The sequence below is a fragment of the Ascidia mentula genome, chromosome 9 (assembly GCF_947561715.1).
Source record: "Ascidia mentula chromosome 9, kaAscMent1.1, whole genome shotgun sequence".
Classification (NCBI taxonomy): domain Eukaryota; kingdom Metazoa; phylum Chordata; class Ascidiacea; order Phlebobranchia; family Ascidiidae; genus Ascidia; species Ascidia mentula.
In genome coordinates, this window is record NC_138574.1 from 11,140,386 (window position 1) to 11,165,076 (window position 24,691).

At 39.5% G+C, this 24,691-nt stretch overlaps 1 protein-coding gene across 1 annotated transcript; it reads left to right on the forward strand.

Annotated features, from left to right (window-relative positions):
• Positions 1-878: 878 nt before the first annotated feature.
• On the forward strand, positions 879-24,426 carry LOC145914589 (uncharacterized). Its single transcript, XM_083002411.1, has 55 exons — positions 879-939; positions 1,322-1,488; positions 1,872-1,996; positions 2,188-2,327; positions 2,531-2,633; positions 2,919-3,024; positions 3,389-3,465; positions 3,974-4,083; positions 4,586-4,721; positions 5,181-5,356; positions 5,876-6,010; positions 6,084-6,242; positions 6,435-6,638; positions 7,337-7,375; positions 7,488-7,558; positions 7,703-7,811; positions 8,100-8,246; positions 8,814-8,997; positions 9,261-9,384; positions 9,671-9,787; positions 10,080-10,217; positions 10,564-10,705; positions 10,991-11,104; positions 11,401-11,515; positions 11,693-11,826; positions 12,056-12,135; positions 12,389-12,508; positions 12,758-12,920; positions 13,227-13,333; positions 13,562-13,695; positions 13,854-13,894; positions 14,270-14,449; positions 14,880-14,998; positions 15,317-15,482; positions 15,919-16,046; positions 16,434-16,575; positions 16,824-17,012; positions 17,232-17,392; positions 17,896-18,115; positions 18,336-18,435; positions 18,642-18,780; positions 18,973-19,170; positions 19,377-19,473; positions 19,722-19,865; positions 19,970-20,097; positions 20,156-20,305; positions 20,617-20,863; positions 21,062-21,180; positions 21,518-21,651; positions 22,075-22,246; positions 22,491-22,665; positions 22,960-23,127; positions 23,462-23,608; positions 23,885-24,168; positions 24,400-24,426. The coding sequence occupies exons 1-55, from the start codon at positions 879-881 to the stop codon at positions 24,424-24,426; spliced, it is 7,512 nt and encodes a 2,503-aa protein (XP_082858537.1).
• The last annotated feature ends 265 nt before the right edge of the window (positions 24,427-24,691 follow it).

The window sequence follows — 24,691 nt, forward strand, 5'->3', positions numbered from 1 at the left end:
TCCTGTTCTTTTTTGAAGTTTGGTTAACTCTCGATGTGTTGTCGGGACGAATTGTTTTGCCCTCGTCTCTAAGATCAAAGTTTAAAAACACAACCGTTGTTAAAATTCTTCGAAATCTGACGCCTTAAAGCAAGGAATGTGAAAAGGAACATAGGTCAACAACTGGATCAACATGCAACTGAAAATATGCCAGATCACGCGAAACGGTGCCAAGCGTAAATACGAACTGACCTTGCAACATACCTACCCGCAAATAGTCACATATTTGCCCTACAAGCCGCGTCGCCCAATGCACAAAGGTTTCGAGAAAACATGAACAATCAGTGGGTGATGATTATGAATGATTGATCACAGTCGGCAGCACCAATCGCTATGTTTGCGTTTGCAATCGTAGCATGGCGCCAATTAATAATTATCGCGCATTGGGGATCGTACGATCTAAGCACAGACCGATTTCTCGCAGTATCCAGAATGTTCTGACTTAGCTTTGCGACTGTTGGCTGTTTATGGCCATAAGGGGAATTTAAGATTTAGTTGGGTTTTGAAAGTTAAGTAAGAGTATTTCGTTGGCCTATCACAGTAAAACCCGAATTTTCAAAAAACATAGCATAGTATTTTGCGCTAACTTTGTAGGTCAAGGATAACACGAAATCTTGTTTTTCATATTTCTATTTATATCTTCACTGTGTACTGGTAAACTAAATCCTGAATTAAACGACTGCTCTACCGTAGTTGGACTGGGCGATTAAAAGCAAAACCTTCTGGCTTATTTTCAGGTCACAGTTTTGCGTCCCTGTAAGTTTATATCGACCTGGAGAAACCAGGTCCCGAGGCACTGGATAAGGATTTCTGTTGTCAGTGTCGGGAAATATAGGAAAATGATGCGGACGAGCACATTGTTTTCATCAGTCCTTGCACTAGCAATTAGTATGTGTTTGGGTAAGTTAGTCGCAAGTCCAGAAAAATCCTTTTTTTTGGGACGGATGTTTGGTGTTTAAAGGTTGAATTGAAAACTCGTTGTGTATTCGCGGTTTTTAAGGTATTCTTTGAGTTACTTGTAAATCATCCTTTAGGTAAAACGAGCTAACCTAACAAACGCCCTTTTAGCGAAAAACCAGAAACCATACCTAAATTAAAATCAATTCATCAGAGTTTCAAATAATTCTTCCCAATAGCACTCATATGTTGGGTGCATATACTTTGTATCTGATACTGGTATAACGCTGATATCAAAATAAATCCAGTGGGTTGGGTTCCATACAACCCAACCCACTGGTGATATCAGCTAAAACGATACTAACATTAAATTTACCCGTTTTAGTGCATGGACAAGAGTGTCCAGTGGGTTGGGTTCCATACAACAGCAAGTGCTGGTACTTTTCAAAACAAGCCCTTGAACCCCAACCAGCAAAATCTTGGCTAGCAGCGGAGTCATGGTGCCAACAAAACAATGGATTCTTAGCCAGCTACGAGACGGTCGATGAACGGGTATGTTGCGCCCTCTGTTTCGAAATATTTGCAGACAGTACACTGACTATGGCTATAAGTAGACGAAATATATGTATATATATGAAGAAACATGGATCTTTCTGACTGACAAAAGAAATGTGACACTAAGTCTTTATTGAAAATTTATTAAATTTCATCTATACTTTGCAAGATATTTTTATGGCAAAAACGTTTTGGGGGGAATTGTTTTGTTTGCGGTAGTTTTATTTTGCAAAACATAATTGCCATAAACTGCGCGTACAAGGTTCTTGTAGGGAGAAAGTATCTACGTTGTGTGCATATGTGCGGTAGCTCACGTGCACTGGCGACATCTGCTATAACCATGGAACTAAACAGCTGAACATCCCTGTGTGGTTTTTCAGGACTGGGCATACAACAACTATCTAGCGCAATATGATGATACATACTGGTGGATCGGTCTAACTGATAGCTCTGGTGAAAACAACTTCCAATGGACCGACGGAACCCCTTACGATTCTACTGTGGCGTAAGTAGTATAATAACACTATATCGGAGTCTAGTTCCCCGAAAAAAAACGATAATTAGATCCTAAAGGATTTCACTTCCATAATTTTCAAATCTTTAAACCGTCGAGTTTTATGTAATTATGTCGAGTTTTATAATTTTCAAATTTCATGCCCAGTTTTTATGTAACTAACTGCATAAAACGTGACGCAGTAAATGGAAGCCCTTGGAGCCGAACAACTCGGGGAAAGAGGATTGCGTTGAAGTCTGGGTCGACAAGCCGCTGTACAAAGGACAGTGGAACGATAAATACTGCGACGCCGAAGACAACTTTATATGCAAACGGGATCCAGGTATAGATTTGAATCCAGCCAGCACAAAACGTAGTAACACATAACGTGTTTGATAAATATTTGTTAAACAACTATTGGACTAAACAAAAGCGTCGAGTTCAATAAATAATTTTTGGTTTGTGGGATGTCGCCGCAAAAAATATAGTTAATTTAGGAGTATGGTAAGTGGAAATAGTATGTAAATATCGTGTATCACGACGCAGGTGACTTTGTTTCTTGTCCTGTTGGTTGGACGCCTCACGGCGATTCTTGCTATAAGGTGGAGGGAAGCCAGGAACAGTGGTCGTATGCCGATGTGCAATGCAAGTACGTATCACATATGACACAAGGTTGTATTTTGCGAATTTACTGTGGGGTACCCTGAACGTCAGACGCAAAACCCTCTAACGATTCGAGTGCGAGTTTACATATTGGCAACATGCACTTGTGTAACTGATCTTCCGTCTGTAGGGTGCTCAGAATAGCGATTTTACAATTTTGAAAAAATAGAATGCAAAATGACCTGAACAGAACCAAACTTTCCACAATATAAACTTTAACTTTGCTTCGTAAATAAACCATCGACTTTGTTTTAATTGCTCTGTGTTTTAGATCGAGCGGTGGAAACCTCGTTACGATCACAAGCGAAGAAGAACAATCGTTTATTTCAAGTTTGGTTGATTCTAACTATCCTTACTGGACTGGACTTTCCGATACGGTTTGTGCAATTAAAATATTTCTCCGTATGTTGTGTGCCAACAACAATAATGTTTCTGTTGCTCGATTTCCAAAAGACCAATTCACTGATTGAGTTATTGTGCGATTGAACCTTTAGTATTTTGTCATGGGATACAAAACGTATTAAATCCCATGACATTTGCATAAGAATATTTCTAAAAACCTTCCAACTTAACGTCAAAGCAGAAATAATTGTGGATATAGTTACTTTCGAATAATGCATTTTAATGTTTCGGCATCGTGATTCAAATTATAGCCGATAAACAACGTTGTACTACTTGACCTATGATGTTGCTTCTAATTATTATGATGCCTCTCTCAACTATACTCTGTACACATTTTAGGACAACGCGGGAACCCTGCAGTGGAGCTCTCATGAAACTTACTCCTACAACAAATTTCCAAACAACCAGGCTCCACCGTAATTTGAGATTATTAGTTAAAGTTTTAATAATGTAAAGTATTGGTGACCTAATCAGTAAAAGGCGTGTTTTGCTGATAAAGTTTGATATGAAAAATTTTTTCGAGCAGGTATAGTAACATAAAAAATTAGTTACATTTTTGAAAGGTCATGAGTCGCGACGCATTTATGCAATATCTATACATCAAGAGCCGTTAAAAGAATGTGCTGTATTTGAGAGGCATTTTTTACATCTAATCGCGATAATTAATAAAGATTTTTTATAATGAGACTAAATTTACAAATGAGTTTTTGTTGCACAGTTAGGAACGCCCCACTCTTATTTCTAAGACTCGTAGTAAAGCAACCTTAACAATGATGGTATCATGTCAAGTAACGACTATTTTTGTCATACTGGTAAAACGCACAATTCTGAGGCGGTTAGCAAACTGCCGGATCCTAATTACTCTATAAGGTGTCAGGAACTGGGATCATGTTCACTATCCAAACACAACATGTTTACACACAGAATCCTCTACCTCGGAAGTACGTGTGTTGATCTTGAAGCGAATGGAGGGGGGTGGAGTACGTTAAAATGCAGCGACGAGCTGAGATACGTCTGCGAACGTGGACTTGCGGGTAAGTACAATTCAGATAGTGGTTAACCAAAAATACAACCATGACTACAGAATGAGGTTAAGATTTCATTATTGGGTTTGAAATGACTTCAAGTGTTGAAAAATTGAGATTGAAACTATAGACTGTATATGCTGACCTAGTGATCACTGAATACCTTTCGTAATGGCAAAATACACACAAAGTTTCTATTTGAATAAGACACGTTTTAAATCATATATAGATTCTATTTGAATAAGACAGAAACTGAAGATGCCATTAGGCGAAATTAATATTTCTTAAATAAAGATCTTATACTGGTGTGATCGTCTGTTACTCCTTTTGGAGCCCTAGGAATATTACGTTTTAAATCATTTTATTGTTGTGTTTACTGTCACTAAGGAACTGAAGATGCCCACAGGGCGAAATATATATTCCAAACAACAGCCAGGCTGACCCTGTTAAAAAAGCTAGTGCTTTGTGTGCTTATTGGATTTGAAAGAATGTGTTTTTGTGTATTTCATAGGATCTTGCCCACCGGGATGGCTTCTGCTTGGAACCAAATGCTATGAAATTGTGATCAACGAAAATCGAGTACAAACGTGGACAACAGCAAAGGAAATGTGTCATGCGGCTGGCGCCACCATGCTTAAAATACAATCGTAAGCGTTCTTTACAGTGCTTACTGTTTGTACATTTCCAGACCGAAAGCAGGATAAGCACCTTGTTTTCTCCGTAAGGTTGCACCTAGTTTGGTGCCCAACGGATGACGGTGATTGTATAGTCACCACAAAGTGGAAGTCTTTGCTTGGCCGTTTGGTCAGCAAAGTCGTCTGAAAGTCACACCGGCTGCACTGATGAGACCTTTTAGGTCGAAACAGTGGCCATCTGTCTGCAGCTTACACAATTCGAAAGCAGGATATTAATTATGATAAAATGCAGCCGTTTTTCAGCGATCCCAATGTGCTACTGAACGCACTTGATTTTTTTTGTCAAGAATTTATCGATATTTACCATTCAAATACATCTCAAAAACATGAGTAGTAAATACAGGTTAAACCATAAATACCGTTAACAGACTCCAGTAATGTTTCAAAACCCCACAATGTTTATTTATTCAGAGACAATGAGCAGAAGTACGTTGGGAATATGCTGGACCAGTTCCGCAGGGCTGGTTACGACATGTTATGGCTTGGTGCCTCAGACTCTGCTAAAGACGACGTGTTCGCTTGGGCTGATGGAACAGCAATTACCACCACTATGTACTGGGATGCGACCATGCCACAGCCAATAACTGGTATAAGCTAGTTTTGGTGTTTTTTTTAAGATGTCTGGTCCAGTATGGTCAGCAGAATAACTTTGTAAATGTACTCGGAATGGCAAACCAGTGTTTTCGGGCAACAAATTGGTGTTTTTAGTCACAAATGAACTTTTAACATAGACGTGCTTTGTGTCTCCCATCGGAAAAATATTCCATATTTGTCCTAATAAAGGGCACTGCTTATGAGAAAACACAAACAATTCTTTGTAATTAAGAAAAAAATTCATAACTACAGAATTCAGTCTGTGCTGCTCGGTGGTGACCGACCGCTCTGTGATTGCTTGTAAGGTATCCAAAATACTCATAAGAGTGGAAGACGGTCAAAGTCAGTTTAATCAACGAGGATCGTATTCTCATTTTTTTGGTATTTTGGATTCTTTGTAAGCAGGTTTCCTTACTGCAGTAGTAAACCCATGCAGTTGGCCGTGGTTTTGGTTGCTACAACAGCCCACTCGCTTGGATCGGAAATTCAAATCGTACGGTTTGTACATTTAGGTCAACAAGACTGTGTCGGCCTGTACACCAGTAAGGCAGAGTACAACTGGGAAACGTCGACTTGCTTCTACCAGCGGCCGTTTATTTGCGAAGCACCTGAGGGTACCAAGCTGCCATCAGCTGGAGTTATCACCAGTGAGCTTTCAGAATTCATCTTTCAAATAAATATGTCGTGACTGATTCAAACGCGAACGTCTCCGTTTTGCAGCTGAAGGCAAATGCGAGACCGGTTGGATCCACTTCAGGGGACACTGCTACCAGCCTGCAACGGCTGAGAAAACCCAAAATGACGCAGCCAGTTATTGCTCTCAAAACCTGGCCACGTTGACCAGCGTGCTGAACGCAGACGAAGAAAGTTTCCTCATTGGTAATAGTGCATGCTTTCCATTAGAAATATTGTACTACTGTTTCGTGCGGAGTTGGACATTTTTAATTGAACTGCCTTAATCTTCTAAATAACTATGACCTCTTTTGTTAAGTTTTCTCTGACAAACGCAATGTCACAATGACCGCTAATTTAACACAAACGTACCATCTCAAGTATTACATTTACTTGTAGGTTCAATACAAGCGGACAGTTGGATTGGTTTGTCGTATTCTGGTGGAAACTACAAGTGGAGCGATGGAAGTGTATATAGTTTCCAAGACTTTGAACCTGGCCAAGCCGCTGGTCAGCCATGTTACTACATGAAAGAAAGCGACGGCAATTGGATTGGGGCCAGCTGTTCTTCAGCCAAGCTTTTTGTTTGCAAAAAGGTTGAAAGTGAGTATTTTCTCACAACGATTTGGTTAAAGCTCGTAAAATAACTGAGAAATGTCTTTAAAGGTAAACCTTACCTGTGCCTTTTTCTACCGCCACCCAAAGCTGATAAACTTTGCTTCTGATGAATCAGATCCATAAATTTTTATTGCGCAACAATAGCGACGCATTGTGACCCATACAAGCACACTCGTAAACATCCACTAGGCGCGTTACCGCAAAATCGCCCGTAACTTCGCGAGCCCGGGTTGCATAGGGGCGGTTACACTTTAATCCATTATGACAATATTAGAACGGGGCAAAGTCTTGCGTTTCTTGCGTCACAATGCACACTGCGCCCTTGGGAGACTGATACTGCTTGGTGCGGGCTGCATTGGTTTTTAAAACATGTACTGAGTACACACGAGGTGCCTGCACGGTCTCGCGCACGCAGTGACGATTGTGAACTCATGCAAGTGAATCACGTTACACGTGAATTTTATGAGAAAGCAGTTCTTGCTCACTCACTTACCCCCAGAACCGGGCGATTTGGGGTCCGCGAACCTCAAGTTAGCGATCACTAAGGTAAACAAGTTGTGTTTGTTGCAGTAACGTCCCCAATAAAACCAACATGTTTTCCAAAATGTACATTATCCTATTGTCGCCAAATGGCTAAATATGCTGCTGTTGTTTACTTTAATCCATTTTTTTTTGCTTTTCAGTCACGACTTCATCGTCCACAATAGCACCACCTACTGGAAGTAAGTACAAGTTTATAAAACTCTAAAAAACTATTTTTATATAAAGTTAATACCCACAAGTTAACATCAGACGAAATATAGTAACATGGGGGTAATTGTTTTTTGTTTTCAGATCCAACAGATGTTGAGAAGTGTGGTGGAGGAGGTTGGTTTTCCGACCCGTCATCCGACCAATGCTACCTGGTACGTTGTTAAGATGGATCTATGAGTGTTTGCTTAAAACATGTCCACATTTAACGGAAATTTGGACTTGTTGGCTAAATACTTATCTGTGGTTTAATGGTTTCATTTAAAGGGGCCTTCACAAATTTTTCAAAATCTTTTAAGGTAAACGTCTTTCAAACAAGAACTTGGTTCGACGCGCGTCATGATTGCCAAGTAAACGGAGGTGACCTGGTGTCTATCAACACTCCCCAGGAACAGAACTTCTTGCACTGTGAGTGTCGGTCCAACTGGAACGAGTTGAAATATAATTTGGAAAATGAATTTAGAATGTTATTGCACGTGATAATTTGGCTTTCGTTTTAGTTGTTTAATGGTTTCTAAGCAACAGAGATGAAACGACCAACGTGTAAGGTTTAACAAAAAACTTTCGGGAGTTTGGTATATTCATATACTTAAAACCTTAAATTGACCACGCGTTAAAATCAGTCACTCTGAAGCACAATTAAGGAACAGTCCTTTTATGAAATCAAACTGACGAATATTTCCTTATATTTTGCAGTGACTGTGGGTAACGTGGCTGTGGTTGCGAACGTGTGGACTGGAGGGAATGACTTCAACGACTGGGTTCACGACACAGCTGATCTGATCGACCAGGGATGGTCTTGGTCGGACGGGTCACCATTCAATTTCTTAAACTGGAACGACGGTCGGTTAATGCAAAAAAATAAGTGGTTTATGCCCGGTAACAATTAGTGATCATGTATTGTGTCGTTGACAATGATAAACAATTTTTTTTACTTTTTGTTAAATAGTCTGTTCTTCTGGCACAATTAAACGTTACTTTTATTGAATCTAATATGCCTGGCTGCAACAGCAACATTTTTTTACTTTTGGTGTTTAATTTATCAGCAGCTTAGTGATCATGCGAAAATCGTGTTTTATTGTCAAACTAAATTTTGTCCCCTTGAGTGTAAAAAATTAGAAAAAATGCCAAATCTGGGTGACGTGTTTGATGTCGCAACTGAAATTGATCCTGTTGCGTATTAATGCCTACCATGCCATAGGGCATACATGTGATACAATCTCCAAAAAACAAACCCATGTATTAGCTGCCAAAAAATTGGATTTGATTACAGGGAATAGAAAATCCAAAGCTATGACATCATTATAAGCAAACGTTCGCAGCACTAATGATATAATGCATAATGTGTAATGCATATTAACTTTGCCTTTTCTGGTCTGTGAAACCTATGTGTTTACTCACAATTTTCAGGTGAACCGAACAACGCTGGTGATGAGGATTGCCTGGAGTTGTTTGTGGCCGACGGACGTTGGAATGATGGCGATTGTTACTCGTTTAGGCATTACATGTGCGAAAAAACCGGAAAAGTTACCAATATTATCGGCACAGACGTGACTGACGACGACTGCAAGAGCAACGAGGCCTGTTGTTTTAAGTACGTATTTTTTTCTTGTAAAAATTATGATATTGATACAGAATTACTACTGCTATACTAATTGCTGTTCATTGTATATCTTAAACAGTCCTTGCATGGTTTTGGCACTGCTAATTTTCCTACCATTGCTCATATTATACATTATTAAATGTCGTAGCGTTTCTGCACATTTTTGTTGTACAGGTGTGAGAAAACCTTACGAACATTTCTTGGGATTGTATAAAAACTTCTCTTGGATGTTACTTTTGAAACCATAATTTCAGACACTTGGGCGTGGAATACGGAGGTCCGTTGGACGACAGTGTGTTGTCATCGTCCTCTGAACGAGGGGAATATTACGCGGCAGCCAGGGGCAGACTTAACACACCCGAAGATGTCATCATTTTCGTAAGTCAAAAAATGACACTGCGTGACCTTTCGGCTGTTCATTGTAATAGACTTATTCATTGTCCTGCATTTCTGTCTGCATCACATTTAGTTGTATTGCTATTTTCATTTACATTGTATTTTGTCTGCGGTATAAAAAAACTAACCAACTGTTCAACTGATAAAAAAACGAATAATTGCATTACGTAAGCGAATTCATCCCTAAAAACTGTGATTGTGTTTGCGTCGCCGCGCGGTTAACGAAAGTTGGCAAGCACAAAATTATAGCGTTAATTTTAATGTGAAGGACGACGTGGCAGTGGGAAACGGTATGGGAGCGTGGATGGCATCAGGCAGTGACTCGGAACCATGGCTCCAAGTTGATTTCGAAAAACACAAGGAAATCAAGGGCATCGTTACACAGGTATGATTTGAGACTATCATCTCTCTTTTAAATAGACCGCATCATGCATCACATCTTTGCAGTGTGAATGTAAAAGAGCTTTGTTTTCTTTAAAACTAATCCCCAAAAGTGCTTTTGAAGATTTATACGTTAAAATCATGGCCAATGTTGTTCGTTCGACCAAAACTATGCGCTGTTGACGCCACTTCGACGCTTCTTTAAAGCTATGTAATCCATGTTGCGGACAACCAAGGCCAACAACTACGGTGGTTTGCGACTGATTATATACACAATGTTCTTTTTTGGTGAGCAGGGAAGGAACGGTCTTATCCAATACACAGAACGCCAATGGACGACAAAATTCAAGATCAAGTATTCGCAAGATTCTCTGCATGATGGCCCAGACACCATCGGATGGGAATGGTTATCCGATTCTGACAACCAACCGATTGTAAGTCATATATTCCTTATTATAAAAAGATCTGACTTTTTCCCATACTTTGAGAGAATGTACGTTTGCAACTCTCTCGTTTTGATTTAAACTGCAGTGATACCTTTTTTCCCCTTGACTGCTAAAATCTCCACCAAGCATAGTCGATATACACAGTGAATTATGCTACAGAAATACGTGAATCAAATTTTGAAACAATTTACGACGTTGCAGCGAATCTTGTAAAAAATCACTCGTATGCCATTGCGCCATGAATACACAATGTGTGTAAATATACGTCTATGACACGAAAAAGTAGAAAAAAAATTGCAAAAAAGGTTACGATTGAAAATGATTTTTTCTGAAGATTTTCCCGGCAAACAGTGACCAGAACACACAAGTAACAAACCTGTTTCCCCGACCTATTATCGCTCGACACATTCGCTGTTATCCGACCGAATGGAAGGATTCTGTTGCGCTCAGACTTGAATACATCGGATGTACAGCATGTGAGTTCCAAGCTTTCAGTCAAACGTATTCACAGCAATTCTTATAGAGCCTTCATTGTACAGCCAATAAACGCTGTTTAGATTGCTTTGGAGACCAGCAAAGTATCCACGATGTACTAAAAAAATGCTTACAGTTTGTCCATTTTGTTCTTATTCAAGCGATTTCCATTACTCTCCCACACTAAATTATATGCCTAAGGTTTTATTCCAGGCGATTACTTTCAGTTTTGGTAAAATTTTTATGGTTTAACAGTGAACTAACTTCTTTGTTTTGTGTTATTACAGCATGTCTCCACAAGCTCGGTATGAATTCTGGCATCATCTCTGACAGCATGATAACTGCTTCCTCAAACGGTGCTGGTAAAACGCCCAAGGATGCTAGAGCCCTGGTCGATAAAGGTAAATTCGTAAACGTGCTACAACTTTTCGGGAAATTTTCGATGATCTTTAGGTCAATGCGATAGTGCGAGTTCTTGTCAGGTTTTATAAAATTTAGATCGCTTAAACATAATGTGGTAAATAGACAAATACAAGAAGCTATTCATGCCTATGATAACAATTGCGGCATGCGAAATCGTAAAGGTACACACGTTTGCACCATTTTCGGATGCCTGTTGTCAGTTGCTGATTTTGACAGCTTAGTGAATTGTTTGACACAAAAAAAACAACGAGTTAAAACCTGATATGATTTACAGCCGAGTGTATTTCTGGTGGAGACAAGGGAGCAAGTTACAGAGGTTGGATTTCGAAAACCTCAGCTGGTACCGATTGTCAGCTGTGGGAATCCCAGAGTCCCCATTCCCACCAAACGTAAGAATTCCAACACGCCGGTATTTAATTTTACGCCGGATATTAATGTTATCGTCCGCTTTATATTTAATGCTATGTAGATTTCGATAATATAAAACGGCCTGTGTACGATTTTAATTGGTCTGCTTTGTATTATTTTTTAACAAAAATACTAATTATCGATCTTCTGCCGACTAGAACGTCCCAGAATTATCCGGAAGCCGGCCTGTCAAGAAATTACTGTCGTAATCCTGACGGCAAGAATGGTCCTTGGTGTTACACTACAGACCCCAACGTTGAGTGGGCATACTGTACCATACCCACATGCCCCTGTGAGTTGAATACCTTTGACTGAAAATATTTCATAGAAACTGTCCGTGATTTTAAACATGAAACTTCCTGACGTAGATTCATAGTATATTTTTTTAACAGGATCATATGACCCCCCTTTATTGGGATATTACTCTATGCAAATCATATTTTAAATATCTAAGAATGTTTTTTTTCCGAATCGACCAATTTCGAAAAAGCTGACAATACTAACTATAGACTATTGTTTAGCTTATACTCCTACTGGTTGGTCTCCAGCATCAACGAACACTGACCAGTACGTCCAAGTCCAGTTCACAGAATTCTTAAAGGTGGAGAAACGTTGTTTTGTAAAATAAATATGTTTAGTTGAAAAGGGTAAATAATTGTAACTCTTTGAAGTATAAGTGACTTGCGTTGTTTGTGATTGTCAACTATAAAAACGGCAATACCCCTTTTTGTGCGTTTAATTTGACAAATCTAAAACAAAATTAAATATTTTAAGTGTAACTGTTCGTTCGTTATACACCAACATTTATACGGAATTTCTCCAATTTTTTTGTTAACTATTGTTTATCTGTACAGGTTTCAGGCGTTACATTATACAAGACTGGAGGCAGCAGTTACGTCAATCGCTACTACATAATGTTCAGTGACGACGGAATTAACTTCAATACTTACAAGACCCAGTCTGGCTTGCCTCACGTAAGTTTGTCCGATACCTATATGTTGACACGTTTTATTCTTTGCGTTCACAGTAAGAACGGTGACGTAAAGAACACTTTTGGTGGGTGTTTATTTTTAATAATATCAATTTTAATTTTCCAATCACAGCTGGTTAAAGAGCTTGTGGTAGCAGCCTGAGGACACTAATAAAAATATAATCGTTTACAATACATTTCGCTGCTTCATAGTCCTGTGTTGTCGTTGTTCACATGTACGCAAACTTTGTAGTTGTTTTTCGGCGTTGATGCGCAAGAAAGTGAATACACAGACATCCTCCGCGAACCTATTTCCACCAAGTACATTCGCATCAACCCCCAACAGTGGACTGGAAGCATTCTGTTGCAGTTCGAAATCAACGGATGTTATGTAGAAGGCCGTTTAAGTTGTGCAGGTCGGTCGTTATTTGCTTCTAACTTGACCGCAATATGAATGACAGCGAGCATGAGGTCAACGGCCCGAATTGGATTGACTGAACTTCACAAGATTTTTATAGCCTGCTTGTTTTAATTACTGTTAGACATAGCAAAAAAGTTCCACAAAAAGTAATAATTTTTACTGACAACGCATTACATTATGACGCCATCGATTGGTTTAACCGTTTATTAATATATTCCATTGTCGTTGCTAAGGTTTTTTTTTTTCTCTAAAATTTTAAAAGCGTTCACGTAATATTTGTTTGTTTTTTTCATTTAAACAGACACAGCGAAAGACTTCAGCGATACGACGTTTACTGCGGATTGTCCATCCGGGTGTGTTGAAGATTCTTCTGGAGGAATAGTGTACGGAACCACTGTATACACAGAGGCATGTTATACGTAGCAATGTAAATACATAACTCCTTGGCCATCTTGTCATCAAGTGTCATGGGTCAAGAGGAAAGCGTGTAACTTCTGAAATGAAACTATGATATAAAGCTTTACAATTAAGTTCTAAACTTGCCACGCTGCATTTAGCGTTAGTTGATTAAATACTCCGCAGTGATTTGCGTTGGAGCATCTGGTACTAAAATAAAAATTTCAATTTTGTTTTTAGCATTCAGCTGTATGCCCAGCTGCAGTGCATGCCGGCAGAGTTACCAACGACCACGGAGGCACTGTAACTGTGATGAAAACAACCGGACAAGTTAATTATGCCGGAAGTTACTCTAACGGAATTACGTCACTTGAGTAAGTCGAAATTACTAAAAATGAAGCTGGTTGAGCATACGGAACCAAAGAGCATTACCCAAAGATTCAATATTTGCAAGCTAGTTAAGCATACAGAATGTGAAAATCATGTAAAGTTTTACTTGATTCAAACAAAACAATAATTTTGTTTTTGACAGTTTTGGCGAGTCGCACCTTTCCATGGAGTTCAGTGGCAACAGTAAGTGATAAATTGCTTGTATTTTTCAGTAGTATGATATTTATCAGTCAGGAAATTGAACGTTGTTTTCTATCACACCACGAGGAACGTGTACAACAAATGGATAGGGCGAAACGTTGGCGATTATACTCCACGTTTTTATCCAGACGGTTCACTATATTGATAATAATAAATAGGAAACTTCCAGTATAAATAGGACTTTTGCCTAATTGTAGGCGAAATACATACACCACAGAAAAAACACAATCATATCGAAATATGACTTGAGTTTTTTCTGCCAACGTTCACAAAATTCCACTCCAGGGAACAAAATTTAATGACCAAAGTGAAATATTGTGCCCAAATTCGTTTCTAACTGCGGAAATTTTGCTTTAGCGTATCGTTGCGATGAAGGATGGCGGGCTTGGCAACACCACTGTTACTATCTATCTCCCAAAAACTACGTGAAAAACTGGCATGACGCCCAGGCCGAATGCCAAGACATGGGTGCCAACCTTGCATCAATCAACTCAAAAGGAGAGAATGATTTCATCGAAGGCTTTACCGTCCAAGCTGGTAAATGATGACGTATTTTCTAATATTTATATACTTTTATGTGGAGATCAGCGATTCCACGTATATTGAGGCTCAGACATTATCTGATTATAGTGGTATATGTGAAGGTTGCCTGGCAAGTTTAGAGCGATGGGCTTGGTTATCTCAGGGTCGTGAGTTCAACCTCGCCGGGATTTTTTAGATCTCGCTCCGACTTGTCAGGAAAACGTAGCTGGGCTGCAAAGCCTGTAAACTTAATGATTTTTCGTGTAAGGCAGTCACATTAAAACAAATCACGTCGGGGTCACCAATAAGGCGTTGTTCTTCTGTATTGCGTTCCAAGTAAAGAATGACTCAACAAGAGTCAACGCAAAACCGACAAGAGAAACGCGCCGAAAAAAGCAATTAATCCGCCTCGCTACAATAGTTTATTTCTCATGAAATCTTTCAGACGTTGGTAGCGCGATATGGATCGGAATGAACGACCTCCGCCAACAGAACTACTACCAGTGGGCCGACGATTCTGACGTGCTTTTAACAATGTGGATGTTCGGCGAACCAAATGGAGGAGTAAGTGAATTGGATTTATTGAGTGTTGTGGCTAGTCACAGTTTAATTTATTTCAATTTAGAAACTACCTGCGGCACGCTACTTTGCTGGGGTTTTAATTTCGATGTAGCAGTCATTCACACTCTTCACGTTGCCCCTTTATTACTTCTTTTCACAAACTTCTCCATTCGAAAATATTAGTACCCATAAAGTCCAAGTGCAAGTGTTAAAACATATGCAATATTTTAACAGCGGCGTTCTTTGACGGATAAAACCAATTGTATTTAAAGACACCAACGTTAGTCACCAAACATTTTTATCCCATTTATTTGTTCACAGCACGAACGTTGCGTGAACTTTTACCGCTTGGAAGGGTATTGGAATGACAAGGAATGCGATGCGACCATTGCGTTTATTTGCAAGAAAGAAAAGCAACTGTTACCACCCCTCGACCCTGGTATGGTCATCACCGACTCTGGTTGTGAACCCGGATGGTCTGGATTTGGTAAGATAGTAGTTATAAAAAAGTAATAGCAAACATGGTTCTGTTGAACTACACGAGGGTTAATGGTTTATGGACTGGTCTCAGAGTGGAAAAATAAGGTTTCATTTTAGGATATTGTGTTTTGTAAATGTTTAGATTATAGTAGAGAATGCAAATGAAAATATGCAGATTTTTGTTAATTAAACTCTTTCCAAGGTATTGCTAAAATGTGGGTACATATGGCTCTTTTCATATATAAAAAATAATGGTCTCTATGAGGATGATTCAAAAATAGTACCATGTAAATTTTGAAATAATATTGGCAAAATTCTGATGACTTGTACCATTGAGCAAGTAACTTGTCAGTTGTATGCTAAACTGGTGACCTGATTTTACCTGTTGTGTGGTTTTCGCTTAATGTCGATTCACGACAATCAACGGCTTTTAAATATTGCAGGATCATCGTGTTACATGACAAGTGCGGATGAATTCATGTTCATTTACGCCAACCGAATTTGTGAGGAAAGTGGAGCGAAGTTGGCGAGTATTCATGACGACATGGAACAATCATTCATTCACGCTCTGGTAACTTTGCGTTTTGAAAAATTCCATTCCTACCGATATTTGCAATCAAGAATAGGCTTAAATTGACAGAACAGACCGGTTAGGTTATGTATTCTAAGGCAAAAAAATTCAGACAAAAATTATTTGCTAATCTGCAGCAACAATAACACTGTGTATATGTTTTCCATGTGTTGGAATAATCATAAAGTTTCTTCTTTGGATAATTGCCCCTAGTTTGGTGCAAAACTGATGACGGTAATCGTATAGTTACGACAAAGTGAAAGTCGGCCTGGGCGTTTGGCCGGCAAGATTGTCCACAGTCACGCCAAGCTTGACTGATGAGACCTTACAGTTTGAAAAAGTGACCATGTGTACGCAGCTCACAAAGTAACCAAACATTGTTTGCAGGTGGTTGGGACTTTACCACCAGGTCTGGGTTACACCGCGTGGATTGGACTGGCAGCTTTAGTTGAGGATTCTGGAGCACTTTATTACACGTGGGAAAGTGGAGAGTCCGTAACATACACGCATTGGGACAACGCACAACCAGGTATATAGTTGTAATACAAAGATGTTATGTAGTGTCATTATATAAAGGCCGATTGTGTGCAAAGAGTTTATTTTGCCAGAAAGTTATGTTGTCTCTGTATATGCTGATGTTTTACACCTGGAATAAATATTTCTGTTGATTTTATGTGTATTGTTAACGTTAAATAAACCAAATTTCCAATAATAGAAAACTACAGCAGAAATTTTACTTTCGTATGAAGCTTAATTGTTATCACTTTTCGCGTATAGACATCCAATTTTCCTGCGCCTTCCCATTCACCTACAAGGGCAACACCTACTACGAATGTACAACCGTCGATCACCCGGCCAGACTAGAAGACACTCCATGGTGCAGCATAGACTCTGAATACAGGGGCAGATGGATTAACTGTGGAACTAACAATGAATATGGTTGCACATACATGAACGATCAAACAGGTATGTGTTATATCGGCCAAACTGAGATGCGGACTTTTAAATAACAGAATAATGAACACTGTTTTTCGGATATTATTATCGAAACCCGTTTGTTAAGTTAACATTGGGAATATTTTCTGAATTTTTTATTTCAAGTACTTCTCTTATTCTTTTACTCTGATTAAATTTAATATAATCCTCTATAACCCTCACTTTTTAACCCATATTGTCGTTCGCCAGGTTACTGGAATGTGGACATTTGTGGTCAGAACAGGTATTACGTGTGTGAGAAGGACAGAGTAGGTTACACACAACCCGGGGAAACAACACCAAGTACTGTGGGAACTTGTGACGCGAGTAGGGGATGGTTCGGAGACAGCAATTCAGCTTATTGTTACCAGGTAGAGTTTAACGCTGATAACTAGGTATAGCGACCTCCCCTTGGTCAGTATTGATTAAGGTTGTAGAATGTGTGATTTCGCCTTATCGATATGAAGCCTTTCTAAAAAAAGTTGGTCAAATGTGAGGCTGGTTAACATTTGAGTGTGGTTAATTGTGAGTGTGGTTAACATTTGAGTGTGGTTAATTGTGAGTGTGGTTAACATTTGAGTGTGGTTAATTGTGAGTGTGGTTAACATTTGAGTGTGGTTAATTGTGAGTTTGATTAACTTATGAGTGTGGTTAATTGTGAATGTGGTTAACATTTGAGTGTGGTTAATTGTGAGTGTGGTTAATTGTGAGTGCGTAGTACACAGATTTGGTTTATATTTTTTTTAATTTATGTTTCTTTTACAGTTGTTTACTAAGAACAATAAAGTAAATGATCTGGTTAATAAATGAAACCCCTCTTTTTGGTATACGTATCAACCCCGAAAAAGCGACCATGTACAATTGTATATTCCAGGCCAACGAGTACACGAGCGATCAGGGCGCGTTTAGGAGGTCATGGTCAGATTCCGTGGAGCATTGTCGTGCCCAGGGTGGAGATCTCCTCTCTATGCATTCTGTTGAGGAGGAAGATGCCGTTGTTAACGTGGTTTTGGCTAATGCAGTTTACTCCTACACCTACTTCTGGATTGGTCTCAACGACATTGACTTGGAGGGCGGTTATATGTGGACTGACGGTAATTGACGCAAGCATAATGTTGCACAGAGTCGCTCAGATATCATACGTTTTCCACGTGCAGGCTTTGAAAAATCGTTACCATTACCATTTGCTATATCTTTTGGTCTGTTTTATTTACATAATGCAGAAGTTAGTGGTAATCTTTTAAGACCCGGAATAGGAAAATGGCTGCTTATTTAAATCCAAACTGATATTGTTTGATGCAAAACCCGGTTTAGGTTCGCCTGTTGAATATACAAACTGGGCCCTTGACGAACCCAACAACTGGGACGGCGAAGAAAATTGCGCCGAGGGACAATTTTACGACAGTTTTACTGGGTAAGACCGACGTTTCATGTTGTTTAATATCAAGGGAGCTTTTTTTCCTCCACGTTGTCTTCTCATCATGTTGCAAATTCAAGATATGTTGTGAGGAATAAGGTGTAATATTCAGTTGTAAGTCTGGATACAAGATGTTGTGCATTTAATATTTTACCCTTGCGTCACACATAAACGTCATATCTAAACTTTGGTATTTCTTGAAGTTGGAACGATTTGGGTTGCAACGATAGACGAAACTGGATTTGCAAAATTCCCAAAGGCGTCACCCCCTTGGATCCACCGGCCGCCATCCCACCAATGGGAAGCGAGGATCAGATTGCTTGTGGAGCGGATGAGACGTGGGTAAGTGTACGGCTGAGGTGGTAAAATATTCTTGAAATTAAACTTCTCATTGCTTCTTGAATTTTATGAGAGACTCTTTATCTCGTGTTAGTACACGTCGCTGATTCTATGGTTTACACTTGTATAACACAGCTAATCTTACAAAAACTTTTCATAAGCGGAAAAAGGTTTAAAGGCATTTCGTTGTTCCAGATTCGATATCAGACGCAGACGGGCGAGGACAAGTGCTATACATTCATCACCGACCGCTCTTTCGGTTGGCAGTTTGCCGAGAACGATTGCGTCACCAAGGGTGGCCATCTAGTGGCAATACATGGAGACGACGAGTCACAGTTTTTGTTGAGTCGCACAATCGGTTTGGGTGTGGAACGTATGTGGATTGGACTCATGGTACGAAAACACAATCTCGTTTAATCTTAAAAGTATTTTAATGTCAACGCCATACAATAACTACCCTCTGGTTGTATTTATATTTAGATTAGGCCTATAACTTTTGTTTTTCATGTGCATTTTGACAAAAATTTGGTATAAGAATATTGTATATTCGTTTGTCCGGTTGTTATGGAAGACTTCATTTCAAATTTTGTGTGGTTTAGGATGTTGGAGACAGAGCCTTTGGCTGGTCGGACGGATCAGTTATGGATTACCAAAATTGGGCTTCAGGAGAACCAAACAACTTCTACGATAGCGAAGGTTTGTTCAAACGCGTTTGCGCAAAGGTTTTCGATATAAAAATGTAAATTTCACGATTTCAAAATCATTTTTTTAAATTTTTTACCTGTGTAAACAGTTTTGGTTACAAGAAATTCTTTTGAAACAACGGTTTACATACATCTGGAGAAAACAAAACAAATAGATATTCTAATATCGTGTGAATGTGAACCTAATCTTCAGTATTCAAATTTGATTGATTCTAATTGAAAATCGCTACATATTAACAGGCTGCGCCGAACTTGCACCAGACAACGCGTACTGGAACGACGACAACTGCGGAATCATATACCCTTATATTTGCGAGAAAAGTCTAAGCGGCATGCCAGGAACTATTCCACCGTCCACTCCCATCACTGGAAACTGTCCTGACGGTAAGAACTGAGACGTAATCATTTGTGACGCTAGCTTCCGTAACTATGTGTCATGGAAGGCATTTGTGATGGTGTTGGTGCGACGAGTTAGATACGTTTTTCAGGTTACGTCGGGTATGGTAGCTACTGTTACATGGTGGGTGGTGACAACTACTATTCGTGGAAAATGGGTCGGGAGTTCTGCACAAACATGTCCGCCGACTACGCCGTCATCCATAACGAGTTTGAACAGGTTTGTACTGGTTTTGTTTTACCTGAAGAATCTTTCCGTAAACTTATACTGAACGCAGGCCTTCCTTAACAATTGGTTGTGGGGAATAGGAAGCAACTTCTGGATAGGTTTGTCCGACCGTGAACTTTCAAACGGCAAATTCGTGTGGGTCGATCAATCCGAGGTTTCATACACAAACTGGGCAGAGGGCGAACCCAGTGCTGGTGGGGTAAGTGAATGGGTTCGAAACTCACGCAATATTTGGCAAACGAAGCAGTGACTAAACGGAAGTGAATCTGAAATATCTAAGGATAAAAATTCCTTGTGTGTGTAATGTTATTAACATGGTGAGGTATTTTCGACATGTGCTAGGTCGTTTCCGCCTAATGTTTTGCCACAAGTTAAATTCCATATTTTTCAACAGCCTTCACGAACTTTACTGATCAGTTTCGTGTTGTATCACAAAGTCCATTTTAAGATCAAATAAACAGAATTTGTATTCAAACTTATCAAAGATATCCAATTTCATTCCCCTCGCAGGAAGGATGCACTGAGATTATGGCTAACAAAGACGGACTTGGAACTTGGAACGATCTCAACTGCGAAAACGTCCTTCAGTTCGTTTGCTCGGTGCAAAAGAATCCATCCTTGCCCGCCCAACAGCCCACTGAGAGTCCAATTGGTTGCCCATCCGGTTACACAACATCTGTACCTGGCAATGCTTGCTATAAGCTGGTCAACTCACCAATGTCCTGGAGTGGAGCAAGGCAATCCTGCCAATCTGAAGGTGCTTTCAGTTGGACAACAAAAATTCTGTCATACCTAACAACGTTTATTTCTTTGTGTTGGTATTCGTGTTCACCTTGAGTAAACGTTTCGTCTTTTTCCAGTAATTCTCATAACTTTAAGGTAGAAATTGTTGCCGTCTTTACCATACTTGTTAATCATATGTCAGTGTTTAAATGTCGTTTTTTTGCTTCTGTAGGTGAAGGAATCGATATTGTGAGCATGGATGAAATTTACGATAACGACTTGCTCAAGAGTTGGTTTTGGAACGACGTAACGGGAGACAAAGTGTGGCTGGGAATGCAGTTTGTTGTAACGGTATGAATACTAAAGAATACTAAAAATTCGTGGAAAAAATCGATTTCAAATTATATACTGTAAGGGATACATCTTTTACTTATTAACCAAGCTAAAATTGTTAATTGTTACCACTTGTTAATCTACTGCACCTGTTGGATAGTCTTTAGACACGATGTGTTTAAGACTTTAAAAAGATATTCCTATAACTGCCAGTTGGTATCCGAGCAAAATGGTAAATAATATTTAAATGGGGTTTGTGACGGTTCAAAAATTGTTTGCAGTTGTTTGTATTATGTTGGTTACCTTTCGGCTCTTGACTGAATTGTCCACATAACCGTGTGTGTTTCGATCACAGACTTACGACAACGGAGCCACGGAGATAACGTTCGCATGGGCGGATGGTTACCCGAATACTTACTCCAACTGGGGACCAAACGAACCGAATCAAGATGCGATTAACACCGGAAGCGGATGCGTTTATATGAACAAGTAGGCGCGACTTTATATTGACATCAAGTATTGATCAGTTTCGAAACGTTTATAAATCTATGTGACACATTTGCTTTAATACTAGTTTTAATCATATGTGGGATTACTTGCCTATATTTTCCTGCTGAGCAAACGATTTCCGTCTTAAATTAACAGCAATAAAACGTTTCCTAAATGTAGTTCATTTTATTGATTCACTTTTACAACCATATTAAGAATTAGTGGGACGGGTTCCTTAATTTTACATGAATCTATCCCTCCACTTTGCATTGTCATTACTACCAACAACACTAATTTATTCCGATAGGAAGTCAATAATTTGAAACTTCCAAATTATTGAAGTATTAGCAGTATGGCTGAACAAGGCACAGTATGGGTGACATTCAAAAAAAATGCTCTATCTTGGTAACATTTTTGCTGTAGGGATGGGTCATGGTCGGCGGTGCCAACTTCTGGCGGTTCGATGAGTTGCGACACAGCCATGCCGTTTGCTTGCAAGAAACTGATCGGTCAAGCCCCTACCCCTCCCGATCTGGGGCCGGGGGTGTGCGACCCCAACTTTATCCTCTACGACCAGAACTGTTACTTTGTCGAGGTGGGAACTTGAATTTGTACATGGGCCCCGGTATTTGGTCCAATTTATATTACCATTTATTGCAACTCCTTTGCAAATGATAAGCTTTACACATTTATTTCTCTGAGCTTGCATTGAGTTTAGCGGTTTTACCTAAATTCCAATACAAAAATTGGGAAAAGTGCCAAAAACAATTTGCTCCAAAGATTTACGAGCTTGTTACGTTTACACCCACTTCAAAATAAACATAAACCTAATATCGCAGTTTGGTTTGAGCGACGAGACAACACGATCGTGGTATGAGGCAAGTTTCGAATGCGAAAACAGAGGAGCAACTCTCAGTAGCTTCCACAGCCACGACGAAGTAATGGCCGTCATTCAAGCAATCAGTGGACAGCCCTCGCATAATCTTTTCATCGGCTTGGAGAGCAACGGTTTCGGTAAATCACTCGATGTTTATAACTATGTGTACATTTTACTCTGAAATGCTCAGACGTTGGACGCTGAAATGCTCAGACGGTGCAAATGTTTCACGCGCAAAAATTGTGTAAAATGTTTTTCTGTCTTAACAGACTATATTGTTTTCAAACATTTACAGCATCAGATGCCAGTCTCTTAGTTCGGTCTCTGCCTTCATTTAAAACAATTAGTTTTTTTTACGCACATTTTCATTTGCCGCTGAAAAGTGTCTGTGTTATAATCCCCGCCGCTATATATTCGATGCATGCGTTTAGATGGATGGCAGTGGAAGGACGGATCTGCGGCAGATTATTTTAACTGGGGTGAAAATGAACCGAACGGACTCGACGACGAGGAATGCGTTGAAATGTACCCGTGGGACGGAACATGGAATGACGTCAGCTGCTTTGAGAACCGTGGTTTTGTGTGCAAAGCACCTCAAAGTAGGTTGAATGTGTTGTGTTGATTTTTTGAACGTTGATGGTCTTTGTCTCTTACTCTGGTGCCATGGCGTTGGAAGCACTTTTTGAATCTTTTAAAACTACAAGCTAAGACAATGCCCTGCGAGTATGTACAGTAAATTTTAAGGACATTTTCAATTTTTTAAAGTCATATTTTTAATTTTACCAACAGTATAGTTTTGAATGAAAGAACGTATTATTTCAAAGGTTGCGATGCTTTCACTGGATAAAAACACATTTGTCCCCATAAGGAAATTTTTACCTGTAACATTCTGAACAAGTCCACAAATAACATTCGCCAATGCTTTGTTTGCAGCAAACACACGATGCAGTCTGCACATCAGCAACCGGGTTGATTGTGGCTTCGATGGAATCGACGAGTCGTATTGCGTGTCACGTAGAGGATGTTGCTGGGACGCCACTTACGTGAACGAACAATTCAGCGGCTGTTTCTACCCTGAAGGTTTGTGCGCTGTGTTTCGCTTGAGAACTATGCAGATTAACCTATGTCGTATTGCAGGGATGCAATTATACGTTCGGTATAGGTTCCTCTATATAAGCTCTACAATAAACACTATTGTGTCTTTAAAAATGAAACCTATCATAATATATGTGTGTGCCGTGTTTCTAAAATGTGATTCTGAAAAGAAAGCGTAAAGTGTGTGTTGAAACTGCATCATATGTAAGAACCGACTCAATAGTTGAAAAGTTTCAATTTGTTTACAAATTTGGAAAATAGGTTCAGCAATTGGACCATCCGGCGAACCAGTGCAACCAACCGAAAAACCAGTAGGTGGTGGCGGAGGGCTGTCTGGTGGCGCGATAGCAGGAATTATCATTGCTGTATTGGCGGTCGTTGGCTTGGGAGGTTTTGGTATCTACTACTGTATGGGTAGTGGCGGAAAATCCATGTCTATGCCATCCATGCCCTCGATGCCTTGGTCTACCACTAGTGCTTCGAGTCCTACCACCACGAGTTCAAAAGCTGAAGCAGGTTTTGACAACCCAATGGCTCTTGGTGACGTAAGTGCATAAGTTTATGCTCGTTCGTGAACAGTGTTGTTTACTCACACAGCCATTTTCCACTGTGGGTTTGGGTGAAAAGAAACATGTATTATTATACTTTTCAATGATCCACACAATCAACACCACAAAATCATAAATTTTTTTAACAGAAGTACATTTTATAAATTAAAGAACTGAATTTCTTAAGCTATAGAAGATATTCATGACACAATCTATTCTGTCTTTCAGAATGGAAACTTCCACTCGGTGGCGTAAGGAGTCATGTGTTTTCGATTTTCGGAAAACGGATAAAGGATTTTTTTCTCTTGTAAATACGAACCACTGTCACAGTGCGTCACCGTGACGAAGTGCAATCTGAACTTTTTTAACAAGTGCAATTTTCCAAAAATCTACTGTGTGCATTTCTGTTTTTTGTGTAAGTTCCAGTTTCAGTGTTTTGATGCGACCAATGTGGTTTAATTGAGCATTACGAAAGAATACAATCAAGAATTCATTTTTGCTGTCCTATTTTCTCCAACAC

What these genes read in the sequence shown, in the direction of transcription:
- LOC145914589 (XM_083002411.1), top strand. Translation starts at nt 879, where the DNA reads ATGATGCGGACGAGCACATTGTTTTCATCAGTCCTTGCACTAGCAATT. An exon ending in ATCAGCTGGAGTTATCACCA is followed by an intron (nt 6,011 to 6,083) that starts GTGAGCTTTCAG and finishes TCCGTTTTGCAG; the next exon opens with CTGAAGGCAAATGCGAGACC. An exon ending in CGGTTATATGTGGACTGACG is followed by an intron (nt 18,116 to 18,335) that starts GTAATTGACGCA and finishes AACCCGGTTTAG; the next exon opens with GTTCGCCTGTTGAATATACA.